The 13,649-nt window shown below is 59.0% G+C and overlaps 1 protein-coding gene across 5 annotated transcripts in view; it reads right to left on the bottom strand.

Annotated features, from left to right (window-relative positions):
* CBFA2T3 (CBFA2/RUNX1 partner transcriptional co-repressor 3) overlaps positions 1–13,649 on the bottom strand; it is a 29,777-nt gene that overhangs the window by 5,302 nt on the left and 10,826 nt on the right. For 2 of the 5 annotated variants that reach the window (XM_069868371.1, XM_069868370.1), the window contains exons 2-4: positions 2,912–3,058; positions 1,431–1,508; positions 240–481 (exon numbers count right to left, since the gene is read on the bottom strand). In XM_069868371.1, coding sequence (XP_069724472.1) covers positions 240–481; positions 1,431–1,508; positions 2,912–3,058 — 467 coding nt within the window. Of the gene's footprint in view, positions 1–239; positions 482–1,430; positions 1,509–2,911; positions 3,059–12,085; positions 12,189–12,376; positions 12,701–13,649 lie in introns of those variants that run through there. The other 3 variants (XM_069868369.1, XM_069868367.1, XM_069868368.1) reach the window with 3 other exon arrangements.

Below are 13,649 nucleotides of genomic sequence, written 5' to 3'. Positions count from 1 at the left end.
GGTTATGCCAGCAGTGAGGACCCAACCATGCACTGTGCCCACTCAGGGTGCTGATCACAGGAGATGCCAGAAAAACAGCACCCATTTTTCCAGGATGTAGGTCAATCCAGCACCAACAGGACCCCCCCCCACATCCCCCGCATTTAGCAGCATCTTCATCCCAAATGGAAATTGCACGATCCCTCGATGGGGCATCACCCCAACAGCCCCAGGAATGACCCCGTGCCCGGCAAACATACCACAAGTCCCAGGACGAGCGTGCGCACCCGCTCCCCGATCTCAGGAGAGATGTCGTTGCCGAACTGCTGCAGTGTGGTGAGGAAGCGCTTGAGCTTGGAGAGCTGACGGGCGCCGCAGGCCGGCGGGAGCTGATGGGTGGAGAGGGAGGCAGTGGAGGAGGTGGCTGGCCCGTTGCTGAATCCATTGGGGGTGGATGGCGCCCCATTGAGTGTGGTCGGTGAGTGGCTGCTCCCGTTCATCACTGCAAGGAAAGAGCAGTTGAGAGGTCAGAGTGGGTGGCTGTACCCTGGCACCACAGGGACAAGGCTGGGACAGGGGGCCCAGAGCATCCTGCCAGATACTGCAGGGACTGCACCCCCCAGGAGGTCTTGGGATGCTGCTGCATCCCTGGGGCCACATCCTGGACTGGTACCTGGTGCTGTGGAGGACTGTAGGGAGGGATGGGATGCAGTGTATGTCCCAGTGCAAGGAGGGCCTGATCCTGCTCCTCAGTGCTCAAGACAGCCAAGAGAAGGGGCTCCATCCTGCTCCTCTGGGAGCTGCTCAGCACCCCCCCAGGGAAAACCCAGGAATTGTTATCCGCAGAGCCCACCCCAATGTGCCTCTGGCCCCGTTGCCCAGGTAGGGAGGATAGGAGCACGCCATGCCAGAGGACCTGGAGGGGACCATCTGGGGATCCCAGCCCGCGATGTGGTGGGATCCTCACTCCTGCACCAGAAACCTTTCTGCATCTGGCACAGGCGACAGCATGCGTCGCCCCAGCTCCCAACCGTGCGCTGCTCCACAGCACACGGGCATGCACCGAGCCTCTCCCTGCGGCACAGCGAGCAGCTCCTGGGATCACACTAACCTTGTGGTGCCTGCACCGCCCTGCCTGCCATGCCTGCTTTGGCGGGCTCCCGCTCGTTCTACAGCCGGGCAGCATCAGCCGCGCGCTAAAGAGGTGCCGAAAATAACCCAGTGGCCACAACTGCTTTTATTCCCGCGACAGGTGTGTTACTAAGTTAGACGCCACACATGTCCCTCAGCTGGGATGGGGACAGGATTCGCATCCCCGTGACCCGCTGGGGCAAGGAGAGGGGCTGGCGCCGGGGAGCACACACTGTGCCTCTCGTGGGACCCTGTGCCTCCCGGGGGGCTGGAGCTGCGGCTCGGGTCTCTCATGAGAGCGGATGTTTCATTTTACTTACAAAGACAGACCATCGACCATTTCAAGCAACCATGAAAACGGCCGCGAGGCAGAAACGTCGGAGGGCCAGCGTCTCGATCTGCAAGCAAAATAAAACACGCTATGATGAGAGAGCAGAGGGGGCAGCTCTCGGCCAGGGGGGCCCTGCAGGCAACATTCCTCGACAGCGGGCACGGTGCGGCACGCATGTCACGGGCAAAGCCACCTGGACCCAAGGATGCCAGGGACGGAGCCAGGTCCCTGCATCCCAACACAGCCGGATGGAGGGCTCGGGGGATGCTCAGCTGCCTATCACGGTCCCTGCATTTGAAGACCACCCCTGAACAGCCCCAGCACAGGGGCTGGTTTGCAACATTACTCTGAGACCAAGAACAACCGAAACACCATCGTGCTGTGGGCCAACCCACGGCAGAAAGGCAACCTGCACCCCGACCCCATGTCCTGCACTGAACCAAACCCAGAACACCTCTTCTGCCACCGGGTTCAAATTAAAAAGCAAACCCTCTCAAAGAGCAGCAGAGCACACGCCGATTTCTAACTAGAGAGTGTCTGGCTGAGAGGGCAGCTGGGCTGTGGCGGGGAGCACTGCCCAGGTGCAGTGGGTTACGGGGAGCTGTGGCTCAGGGGATTGGTTTAGACGTGTTTTCTTCCCCGCTGGGGTTTCTAAGCAAGAAGCAGCTACAAGCAAAGTCCTTGCACACATGAACATGTCACAGCAGAGCTGGAACAACCACGTGGGATGGCCACCGCCACTCCTGCCAGAGGACCAGCCTCAGTGCCTGCCCACCCAGATCCTGGCTGGTGTGTGCCTTGTCCAGCCATGTGCCAGGACAGCGGCACCAGCACAGGGACTGATCCCTGGTGCAAGTCCTGCGGGTGTGCAATGAGCCCTCGTGCCACTGGTGCAGCCAGCGCATTGGGGCTCTCCCAGTTCAACGACGCTACAGAGACTGAGTTCTCGGACCTTGAGTCCCCACCAAGGCCCATGACGCCACCGTGGCTGACCACGACACCTCCCTGTCACTGCTGGGTGCCACACACAGATAGGCAGGCAGGTCCCCACGTGCCTGAGCCCTGCAACGGGGCCAGCCCTGACCCACAGGGACAACCCCAACTTGCAGCGTCCTCCAGCCAGCTCCCTGCAGGCGAGAGCACCCAGGGCCACACGCTGCTCTGCGCCACCGTTCAGTGACCACGCAGCAGGAGACCCGGTCATCTCTGTCCCCACGCACCTGGCGGGGCACTGCTGGTGATGAGCGGTGCCACAGCGCTCACCACGGGCATATGCACGAACCAGGGCTCGAGGTGTGCAGCCTAAAACCCTTCTCCAGAGCAGGGATGGGTAATTTCACGGTGTGGCCAGCACCCCACGGAGGTTTGAGGACGCAACTAGTGGTGGGCGCAGTGCGTGACCTGGAGGCAAAGGGAGCCAAGCAGCCTCCCTGCCTGGCATCCCGTCCCCGTCCCCAGCCCTGTACTCACTGGTGTTTGGCATGAAGGAGGGGTGGCGCGTGGCTCCCTGCGTGACGGCTGGCGGCGGCGGAGGCATGCTGGGCGGCGTGGACCTGGACTGCGTCTTCACGTCAGCTGGCGAGTCAGGCATGGTGGCAGCCCGTGTCTCTGCGTTATCTGCAGGGAGAGGGCACAGGGTGGTGAGTGGCGTGTGCCAGGCAGAACTGTGCTTCCCTTCTGCATGGAGGCTGGCTTGGGGGCAGAGGGGACCCCCAGGACAGCGGGGATGGTGCCTGACCTCCTGTGCATCTGCATAACAGTGCCCTGTGCCTGGCATGGACGCAGGGTGGCAGGGACAGAGCAGGGCACATCTCTGTGCCCACGGTGCCAGCTCCACCCCACGCACGTATCATAGAATCACCGGGTTGGAAAAGACCCATCGCATCATCGAGTCCAACCACCCCTATCAAATACTAAACCATGCCTCTCAGCACCTCATGGCCCAGACCAGCCCATGAACAGCACGTGTGTCCCCACAAAGCCATCGTTGTCATGTCCCAGCACCCTCCTGCCAGCAGCTACCTGCCCACGTCTTGGGAATCCCCAGCTGCTCGCTAACCTCTCACTGTTCCTGGCAGCTCTGCGCACGGCTGCCGTAATCCCAGGCAAAGATTACACACAAGCAGTAAATCATGGGATTGTAATGGCCAGTTCTCAGTGGCAGCAGTGATGTGGGACCCGCGCACCTACCAGGGACCATCCTCCCATGGCCCCAGGGAGCCCCAGGAGGCACCTGATCCTGCAAACTGGGGCGCGTGGGGCTCTGTGCCATCACCACGCTGGCCTCGGCCACTCGTCGCTGCGTCCCTTCCACCGCTCAGCGCCTGCAACCCCAAATAACACCCGGCACTGTCACCCCAGACAGCGCTGGTGGCGGCACAGCCCCGCGCAGGGTTTTGGCTGCCGTGCTGGGTGGCCCCAAGCATGGGCAGCTGCGGCGATCTGTCAGCGCGCAGGAGCCCGCACGGCCACCGGCCCCGGCCAAAGAAGGAAGCGGCCACCACGGCCACCACGGCCAACCCCCAGCCCCGGGTCCCTGCTGCACCCTGGCATGCTCCCCGCCAGGCACGGCTTATAAACACTAATCTAATATGCATGCTTAATCCGCTACAACTGTTGTGAGATTAATTGAACCCTGCAAGAGCACATTGTCCAGGCTAAATAAAACTGGGCATCCCGAGCAAGATGCTACCGAGGCTTGTGATGCAGCCAATGTCACGTGCAGAGGACCAGGAGATGAGAGAGGCAGTTGTAAGGGCCAAAATCTCAGGCAGTCACCATCGTGGTCCCACCGCATCCCCGTGGATGGTTCCAGCACCGTGGGAACATCCCCACACCGTGGGTTTGAGCCTCATGGGATGCACCGTAATCCCGCAGACATCTGCTCCCGTTTCCCTTCCCTTGCCCCCTTCTCCCATCCAGCCTTGGGAGAAACCCCAAGACCAAGCAGCGTCCCTCCCTGTAAAACACATTTCTTTACAGGGCCTGCCAACATAAATGGTATGTTTTGAAAAACAGCTTTTATTTTCTTTTTCATGGACATGTCCATCTCTGGGCAAGGCTTCTCCAGCCTTCGCCCATCAATCAGCAGAGCAGGATCCAGCCCCGACAGCTGAGTGTGCACAGAGTATGACCTGGACTGGCTGGCTGTGTCTGTGCAGCTGCAGAGCCTTGATCTGCAGGCAGGGCCAGTGCCCTTGTCCTTCTTGGCTGCTCTGAGCCTGAGGTTTGCGCCACGGGACACTGGCTGGCATTGCACCCCAAGTGCCGCGCAGCAAGGCATTGCGACATGTTCTTCGTGCTTCCAGTGCTGCAACAGCCCATGTGCTCAACCTGATGCCCTGGCTCTCCGTACAACAGCCACCAGGCGTGGGGACAAGCTGGAGCAGCTTGGGGACAGTGTGGCAGCTTGCCCAGGTAAGTGCACCTTGAGCAGCTGCCTGCGTGGCTCCCAGCACAGAGGGGCTGTGCTGGCAGGTTTGCCTTTGCCGCTGCTTGCAAGGAGGGAGGAGAATCATCGAATCACAGAATCACCAGGTTGGAAAAGACTCACTGGATCATTGAGTCCAACCATTCCCATCAATCACTAAACCATGCCCCTCAGCACCTCATCCACCCATCCCTTAAACACCTCCAGGGAAGGTGACTCAACCACATCCCTGGGCAGCTGTTCCAGTGCCCAATGACCCTTTCTGTGAAAAATTTTTTCCTAATGTTCAGCCTAAACCTCCCCTGGTGGAGCTTGAGGCCATTCCCTCTCGTCCTGTCCCCTGTCACTTGGGAGAAGAGCCCAGCTCCCTCCTCTCCACAACCTCCTTTCAGGTAGTTGTAGAGAGCAATGAGGTCTCCCCTCAGCCTCCTCTTCTCCAGGCTAAACACCCCCAGCTCTCTCAGCCGCTCCTCATAACTCCTGTTCTCCAGCCCCCTCAACAGCTTCCTTACTCTTCTCTGAGGAGGCAGCAGGCTGAAAGATGTTCACTCCTGCCGGCATCCCTGTTCCCATCTGCACACGCACCCAGGACCATACCCTCCCCTCTGCATTCCTGGCAGCATCCCCGGCAGCATCCCCATCTGTACTCCCAGCACTATTCCTGCCTGCATCCCCGTCCCCACCTACATCCCGGTCCCCCTTGCTGCCCTGACTCTGAACACACGTCCATGCTGAGCAGAAAACATGGATACACTTGTTCTGGCACTGACACAGCTTTTCCACAGCTTTTCCACAGCTTCCCATCAGGAAGAAAGTTTCCACAATGCTGAGCAAACACCCAGGGAAATGGGGCCTGGCTGTGTTTTCTCTTGCCTTTTCTTTTTTATTTTTCTCCGTCATAAATTTTCTCTGAGGTGTTTGCAACCCAAGTACGGCTGTGCAGGCACAGGGACAAGGGACGGCCCCAAACCTGATGAGATTTCTTAATGCCCAAGCCCAGAAATGCCCAAAACAGAGGCTGGGATGCAGGATCCGGCCACAGCTGTGGCACCAATCCAGGGCTTTGTAGCACGGGACAAGCTCTGTGGCAAGTAAAGGGAGGCTTGGGGGGGGAGCACAGTGAAGCCTCCCAGCAGCACCTCCCAGCATAAAAAAATAACTCCCCAGCACGACTCAAACTCCACTGGAATTTTTTTTTCTTTTTTTTTTTTCCCTTTCTTTGGGGTAATTTGTCCCAGCCGCTCGGGGCTGTGTCTGTTTTCCTCCATCTGGTTTCCATTAGGCCTGTGCAGCCCAGATGAATAAGTAATAATATAAAAATAAAAGGATTAGTATTTTCTCCTTGGCTGGCGGGAGCAGGCGGCCCCCACCCTGCCTCCTGGGGCCAGTGGATGCCAGACCCTGCACACCCTGAGCCCGTGCAACCCTGAGCCCCACTTTTATCTCACTGGAAAGTTTAACCCCAAAACACTGGCCTGGGCATGATGCCTGATGGGGTGATGCCCGATGGGCTGATAAAGCTTGCTGGTGGCATCTGGCCCTGTGCCACCCAGGCGGCGCTGCAGGGGTTGGAGGTTGTGACCCCGCTGGGCACCAGCAATCCCTGAGTCACTTGTCCTTGCTTGTGCGCCACTCTTCCCAGGTGGAAGCTGAGGGAGAGCCTGTTAGCCCATCCCAGAGCTGCTCAGCCACATGCTCCCCAGCAGGCAGTGCTGGATGCTGGAAAGCACCAATGCATGGCACACAAGTGGTCACTAAAATAGGGGGATTGTGCAGCTGCACATACCAGTGGGCACCAACACTCAGGATGCACACTGGTGGGCACCAACACATGGCACCGTGCAGCCCTGCACACCAGCAAGAACCAACACACAGCACCGTGCACACCAGCAAGCATCAACACACGGCACCGTGCAGCCCTGCACACCAGCAAGCACCAAAACATGGCACCGTGCACACCAGCAAGCACCAAAACACGGCACCGTGCAGCCGCGCACGCCGATAGGCGGCAACACACAGCATTGTGCAGCCACGCACCGCAGCTGGGAGCCATGCACAGCACCGGCACGTGGCACCGCGCAGCACTGCATGCCAGCAGGCACCGACATGTGGCACCGTGCAGCTGCACATGCTGGTGAGCACCAATGCATGGCACCGCGCAGCCGTGCACACCAATGAGCACCCCAGCACCCGGGTGCCAAAGGCTGGAGCTTGGTGGCTGGCCCAGCCCAGACTCTGCTGTTTCCTATGGCCCTGCCTGGGCAGCCAGCAGCCCCTGCTCTCTGCAGCCTTGGGCATGGCCACGGAGCAGCTGCAGACAGGATAGGGATGTGCCAGCCCTGGTGTTAGTTATGCCGATGACTGTGGAGCACCCAGGCTGGCTGCTACCTTCTCCTCTCCACCTCGCTGGGGATGGGGATGGAGAGGGTACGATGCTGCCTTGGCTGCAGCCATCAGAAAGCTCTGGCCTTCTGCAGCCCTCCCCTCCCAGGCCAGGCGAAGCTTCTCGGGAGAAGCTTCTCGGGAGAGGAAGGAGTTAAAACAGAATGAAAAGACCAGCATCCTTCATGCTCTCCAAATGGCCACAAATGAAATCCAGATGCTGGAGGCGACGTCTCCCAAAGCCAGGCTGCCTCTGAAACAAAGGCAAGCATTCCTGCTCCTCAGCTGCTGCTGCCACGGGGGCCAAGAACAACTCTGGGCTAGGATGGTGAGGGACAGAGCTGTCCCAGCTGGAGCGCATTAGGGAAGCACACAGTGCCCGCAGCCAGACAGCAGCGCCGGCCACGTGTGCGAGCCTGGCAAAGGTGGTGGAAGCTGCAGGGCACCGTCATCTCCTTCCTCTCCTGCACTCATCCTGACCCCTCTCCCTGGGGACGTGGTGGCGATGCAGGTAGGTGACAGCAGACAGCTCAGAGGTGGCTCATCCCCATTGCGCACGGAGCAGGAGAGAGCAAGATGCTGGAAGGATGCTCTCTACCTCCAGCACCTTCTGGGTACCCAGCATCGGCAGGACCGTATGACATTCTGGGGAGCCAGGCTTGAGGGAGTAATCCAAACGCCAGCTCTCGTCAGCACAAATAAAGCCTTTTAAAAGGAAATCCAACTAATTAAACCCTCTGCACGAGGTGTAAATGAACCCAGCTCTAGGCAGGCACACTGGAAGCAGGGAGCTCCCACCGCAGGTAATGGCTGCTGTGAGGATCAAGGGACCCAGATGTGCCCAGAGAGGTGAGGATGAAGGGACCCAGATGTGCCCAGAGGTGCCAGGGGAGCGGTGGCAGCGGGGCCCAGCCCTGCCGAGCACCTGGACTCTGCTCACAAGGGTGGTCCTGTCCCAGTGGTGCAAGCCTTGCTCAGCCCTGCTTCTCCAGCTCGGGAGGATGGTGGATATCTGGCTCAGCATGGGTGGCCGTGCCAACCAGCTGATGAATTTGGGCATTGCCGCTGTGTTTCAGCTCAGCTGAGTTGGACCTGCTGCTCTTGCACGGCTCTGGCAGTCCCTTGCACCTTGCAGCCTTCGTCCCTACCATCCTTCCCTTGTTCACTGGTGTCCTGGGATGGGTCCCGCACCACTGGCCTGGGCTGAGCTGCTCCTCACCTGCCCGATTCAGGGACAACAGTGGGTTTCACCCTGCTCAGATACATCCCTGTTTACCTTGCATTCCCTGCAGCCACGCAGCCTGCACCAGCGGTTCCAGCATCCGTGGAACATCCAGCACTGCTGGGAGGGATGCACCATGGGCAGCTCCAGGGCAGTGGCTTCTAGTGGAGACCCTGATGCTTGGTCTCCTTCCACCTCTCCCGTGTGGTGTCCTGGCTCTGTGTTGGATACCAGCCCCCAGAGCCATGCTCACCCACGTGCCCCAAAACCAACAAATTCCATTTCTCAAGCCACCCAGGGACTCAGCCCTGCTGCCTCAGCGCCACACAGGCAGTGCCAGCCGGCTCCCGCTCCCCCCTGAACCGTGTGGCCCAGAAGAAGGGAGATGAGTTTGATTTTCCTCAAAACAACAACAACAAAAAGCCAAAAAAAAAGGTGCCCTCTCTGTTTTACAAGCCTTCATTTGCTATTGTTTATGTAAACAGGTAAATTGTTTCGTATCTCAATTAAAAACATCTGCCACATAAATGAATACCAATTAACTCATCCTGTTTTTAATTACTCTGTTAATTACACACAGGCAGCAAAAAGGATGGCAGGGGAATAGGGAAAGCATGCTTACAACCCCCCTTTCCCACCTTGCTCTTGGCAAGGATCCGAAATGTGCCCGGATAATGATGGATTAAGGTGGCTGGTGAAAACCGTGGCTCGTGGCCAGCTCCGGCATGGCAGCTCCCTCCCAGCCAGGCGCTGGGTGCTGCTGGGGTGCCTCGGGGGGCAGAGCGGGGGTATTTCCCAGCACCCTCCCAAGAGGCGCCGCACCGCCCTGTTTCGGAAACTCTGGGCCCCGTGGGATGCGCCAACGCTGCCTGCGTCATCCCCCATGCCGGCGGCGGCCGCGGCACAGCCCGGCTGGCTTTCCTGGCACTGGCCCCACGATTGCCCTCAAAATGCGTCCCAGGGGAGAAAAGCATCGGGATGCCGAAGCAGGCAGGAGGATGGAGGAGGCTTTGCATGGGCAGCATCCTCATGGACCAAGAGCATCCTGGAGGTGCCCATGCTGCCCCTGGGAACTCTCCTGCCAGCAAGGGGCAACACCTTTGCATGGGCACAGCAGCATGGGGCGAACGCCTTTCTCCACCGGCAGCGATTGCCGAGGGACCCCAGGCGCCACCAGCCCCTCGCTCCCGCGGCTGCGGGAAGCTTTCCAAACGAGCAGATGGGGCAGGGGAGCGACGGCAGCGAGGAGGAGAGCAGAAAAGGCTATTTTCTCACGCTACATATTTTACAAGTCGAACATTTTGTGCATTTCAGCCTTGCCTGTAAAAGCATCTCAGGCTCAGCCCTGGGACTCGGCATCGGCTCCTGGGAGTCAACAGCGGCTGGCAGCGATGTGGCAGCGGGGACCTTCCGTGTGGAGGGTCTGGTTGGGGGGATCCCCCTGACCAACTGGCACTGGAGGAGCCACAGGACCCGCCAAGCCTCCCAGCCTGGGCACAACACCTGCAACAGATGCTGCCCGTAGCATTGCATCCCACCAGCAGCTCCTAGGTGGCAGGGAGAGGTGGGAAAACATACACCCTTGCTGCTCCCCAGCTGTCTTACGCTCCTGGAAATTAAATATACTGGCTAAACACTGGAAGTAAACAGTGCTGCGGCCAGCCTGGCACACCTGGAGGCACGAGAGCAGCACAGGGCTGGGGCTGGAGCTGCCCCCCACCTGGGAAACACCCACATCTCGGCTGCACGGCACCTCCTGGGTGCAAGGGCTGCGGGTGCATCACTGCATCCATGCCTGAAGGGCTGCTGATCCATCAACACGTTGCCTAAGGAGCTCCCCAAAACCAACTCGGCCCCCCGAATGCCTGTCCCAGCTGCAGAGCTTTGAGAACAGGGAGAGATTCAGGCTAAACAGCCCCGATGTGCAGCTTTTACAGCCACCCAGCCATGTGCACAGGGATGCTTGTGCCCAAAGGTGGGCTTGACGGCTGGAACTAGGACAAGCGGTACAAGCAGACAGGGGATTCAGGGAATTTTGGAGGCAGAGAGCAGCTGGGGAAGGGAAAACATCCACCTCCACACGCCAGCACTGGCGGGGAGCTCCCTGCGAGGTCCCTGCAGCGTGGGAACGCAGAGGAGCTGCCGGCTCCCCAGGGACTGTGGGCCGGATCCTGCTCTGTAGACACCGGGATGGTACCAGCTCTGAGGGGGTGCCGAATCCAGCCATGCATCCCCCCTGCCGCTGCCTTACTGGGTCTTTGTCTATTTTTTTAAATGCAGGCTCCATTTCAAGGCAATTTTGCTCGTGTGAGATTGAATCAAACAACACAGGAAAAAATATTAATGAGAATTTTGCAAAATAAACAGGAAATCCCTTGGATGTTTTCTGGAAGCATTGGTCAGCATCTTCCAAAGGAAAGCTGCGGGCTTGTAAAGGTGGGGTTGCCCCTGGGGAGCCCGAGCGCGCTGGGAGGGACGGCAGAGAACAAGCTTCAGGAAATCTAAAAATAAACGCTGAACTGGGCAATGGCACTAACACCGGCAGCTCCCGGGCAGGAGAGGGGCTTCTCCTCTGTGCCTCCAGCTTGGACTCACTCCATCCCAGCCATCATGAAGCTCACAAGGACTGGTCTCAGCTTGGGGACCCCCCCTTGTCCCCATCCTGGGGCATCAGCTCAATCTGGCTCCTGCCCGTGGTCTAGCTCGGAAAGCGCCAGCCAGGGCTGCAGCATCCAACCCACATCCCCTCAATCCCAGCGGCAGCATTTCAGCTCCGAGCTCAGCAGAGCAACCCACGGGCTGCCCTTACTCCCTTCCAGGGCCCGTGCAGCCCTGTTTGCAGGATCAAGCTCTGCTCTGCCCAAAACCTTGTGCACACTGGGCTGGGCTGGCCAGGAGCAGAAGCGGCGTTGGAGCTGGCGTGTGTCCCCCTGGCACGGCTCAGCTCCCTGCCCCCACTGCCAGCGCTCACACATGCCTCACCAGCAGCCCTGTGCTCCCTGGCCAGCTTAAAAGGTGTAATAAGAGAGTGCCTCTCCTCCTCAGGGGTCCTGTGGCACCCCACGGCTTCCCTGGGTGGCCGCAGGCAGGGAGCGACATCGCCTCTAGACCACACTGGGGATTTAAACCAGCTGTCAGCAGCGAACGGAGCCGAGACCGGATTTCCAGGGCAAAGCCGGACGCTGCACAGCTATGCCACCCAGCTCCTGCCCAGGGGTTTCCATGCCTGCAGACGGTCAGAGCTTAGAAGCAGAAATACGGGGAAGAGACACGAGGGATGTCAGCAGAGACCTGTCAGCCCCCAGCCCTGGGTTCCCTGCAGGACCTGCCGAAGCCCCCTCCCAGCACTCGGGCTGCGGGCAGCCCGCTTCAGCCGTGCCCACAGGGTTATTTTTGCATCCTGCACACTGAAGTTCCCAAGGAAAGAGGCAAATCCTGCAACCACATGAGGCCTCGCTGCTACCCAGCCCAAACCAGCACCCGGCGGCACAGAGCAGCCTCCTTTCTCCCCGACACCGTGGCTTTTCCTCCCTACAAGCCACCATCCACACACACACATTTTCCAAACAAAACACACCCGACATCTGACCGTCCCCGGGTAAAACCTTACCTGCCAGCGCAGACACCGGCCGGGCCTGCCGGGAGCCAGCAGGCAGGGAAAAACCCGTTTGCACAGCCAAGTTCATCTCTGCTTTCATTAACAACCTCAGCAAAAGCAACGCTCAAAACTTCTCCTTGCATGGAAATGCGCCGTGCAGGGATGTGAGCAGCCACCCTGGGTGGCAGCTGCCTCCTCATCCCAGGACCACGGGCGTAAGAGCTGTCAGCATCCCCCCTGGCTGCTGCTCCGCATTTGCCATGGGATTTTGGGATGGCTCTCCAACATCTCCATGCCTCTTACCATAGCAGAGCTCGCCCCGCTGCAGTGCTGAGCACAAGGATGTTCGCAGAGTGTCTTCAAGTCACTCGACAAAGGAGCGGTGAATTAATATTCCTTTTAATTAAAGGCAGAAAAAAAATCTCTTTGTTCTGAACAGAGAGAAAAACAACAGAGGGAAGAGCTCAAAAGCTCTTTCTAAGCTAGAGACGAGCCCGTCGCTTCGATTCAAAGACACTGTCAGTGCGCACGTGACCTCAAATTAAAAACACAAAATGAAAGCCAGCAGCGGCTCCTCTCCGAAAAACGAAGGAAAGTTGCAAAGTTTTTCTCGGTTAATAAAGAGGGAAAAAGAAATCCAACAAAAAGGTGCGTTTAACCAGAGAAACCAATGCTCTGCAGTAACCAAAGGGACCATCCAGGAGAGCGACGGGGAGCCCCAACCATGCCCCGACCCAGTGTCACGGAGGAGGCACGAAGTGGTGTGGTGCCAGCTCCATCACCGCGCCGGCAGCGTTGCCTTGGCACGGCCAGGCCGGAGCGGGCGGCTGGAGCGCCCGCAAAGCCCGCTTGATGCAATTCTGAAGGGAAAGCGGGAGCCAGACCCTGATTAATGGCTGTGAGGATCAGAAGCAGGGCAGCGTGGAGGCAGAGAGCTGGATGCTCTCCGAGACAGCCTTCCTTCCAAAATCTGCACCCAATCCATCCATCCCCTGGTACGCGTGAGGATATGGCGCGAGACACCAGCCCCACGTCTGCGTGTAAACACAGAATTATGCTGCTGGAGCTCGAACTTCCCACACCAGTCCTGGGGTTGCTGGAACTACCCACACCAGCCCTGGGGTTGCTGGAACTACCCAAACCAGCCCTGGGTTTTCTTGGAACTCCTCAAACCAACCCTGGGGTTGCTGGAGCTACCCAAAACAGCCCTGGGGTTGCTGGAACTACCCAAAACAGCCCTGGGGTTGCTGGAACTACCCAAAACAGCCCTGGGTTTGCTTGGAACTCCTCAAACCAGCCCTGGGGTTGCTGGAACTTCTCAAACCAGCCCTGGGGTTGCTGGAACTTCCCAAACCAGCCCCGGGGTTGCTGGAACTTCCCAAACCAGCCCCGGGGTTGCTCCCACAAACTCTCCCGAACGGATCAGCTCTTCCTCGCCACAAAACGCGGCTCCATCTCGAAATTGAAGCAGGATGCGGAGCCGGCGGGTTGACGCACCGAGGAGGGATGAGGGGATGAAAACGACTTCTCCCCCCGGGCAGAAGCAGGAGCACAGGCACAAACTCTCGTGGGTTCC

This window comes from Phaenicophaeus curvirostris, chromosome 14 (assembly GCF_032191515.1).
Source record: "Phaenicophaeus curvirostris isolate KB17595 chromosome 14, BPBGC_Pcur_1.0, whole genome shotgun sequence".
In the NCBI taxonomy this organism is placed as follows: Eukaryota; Metazoa; Chordata; class Aves; order Cuculiformes; family Cuculidae; genus Phaenicophaeus; species Phaenicophaeus curvirostris.
Note: the sequence above shows the minus strand (reverse complement) of the source record. Positions and strands in the feature narration are given on the sequence as shown.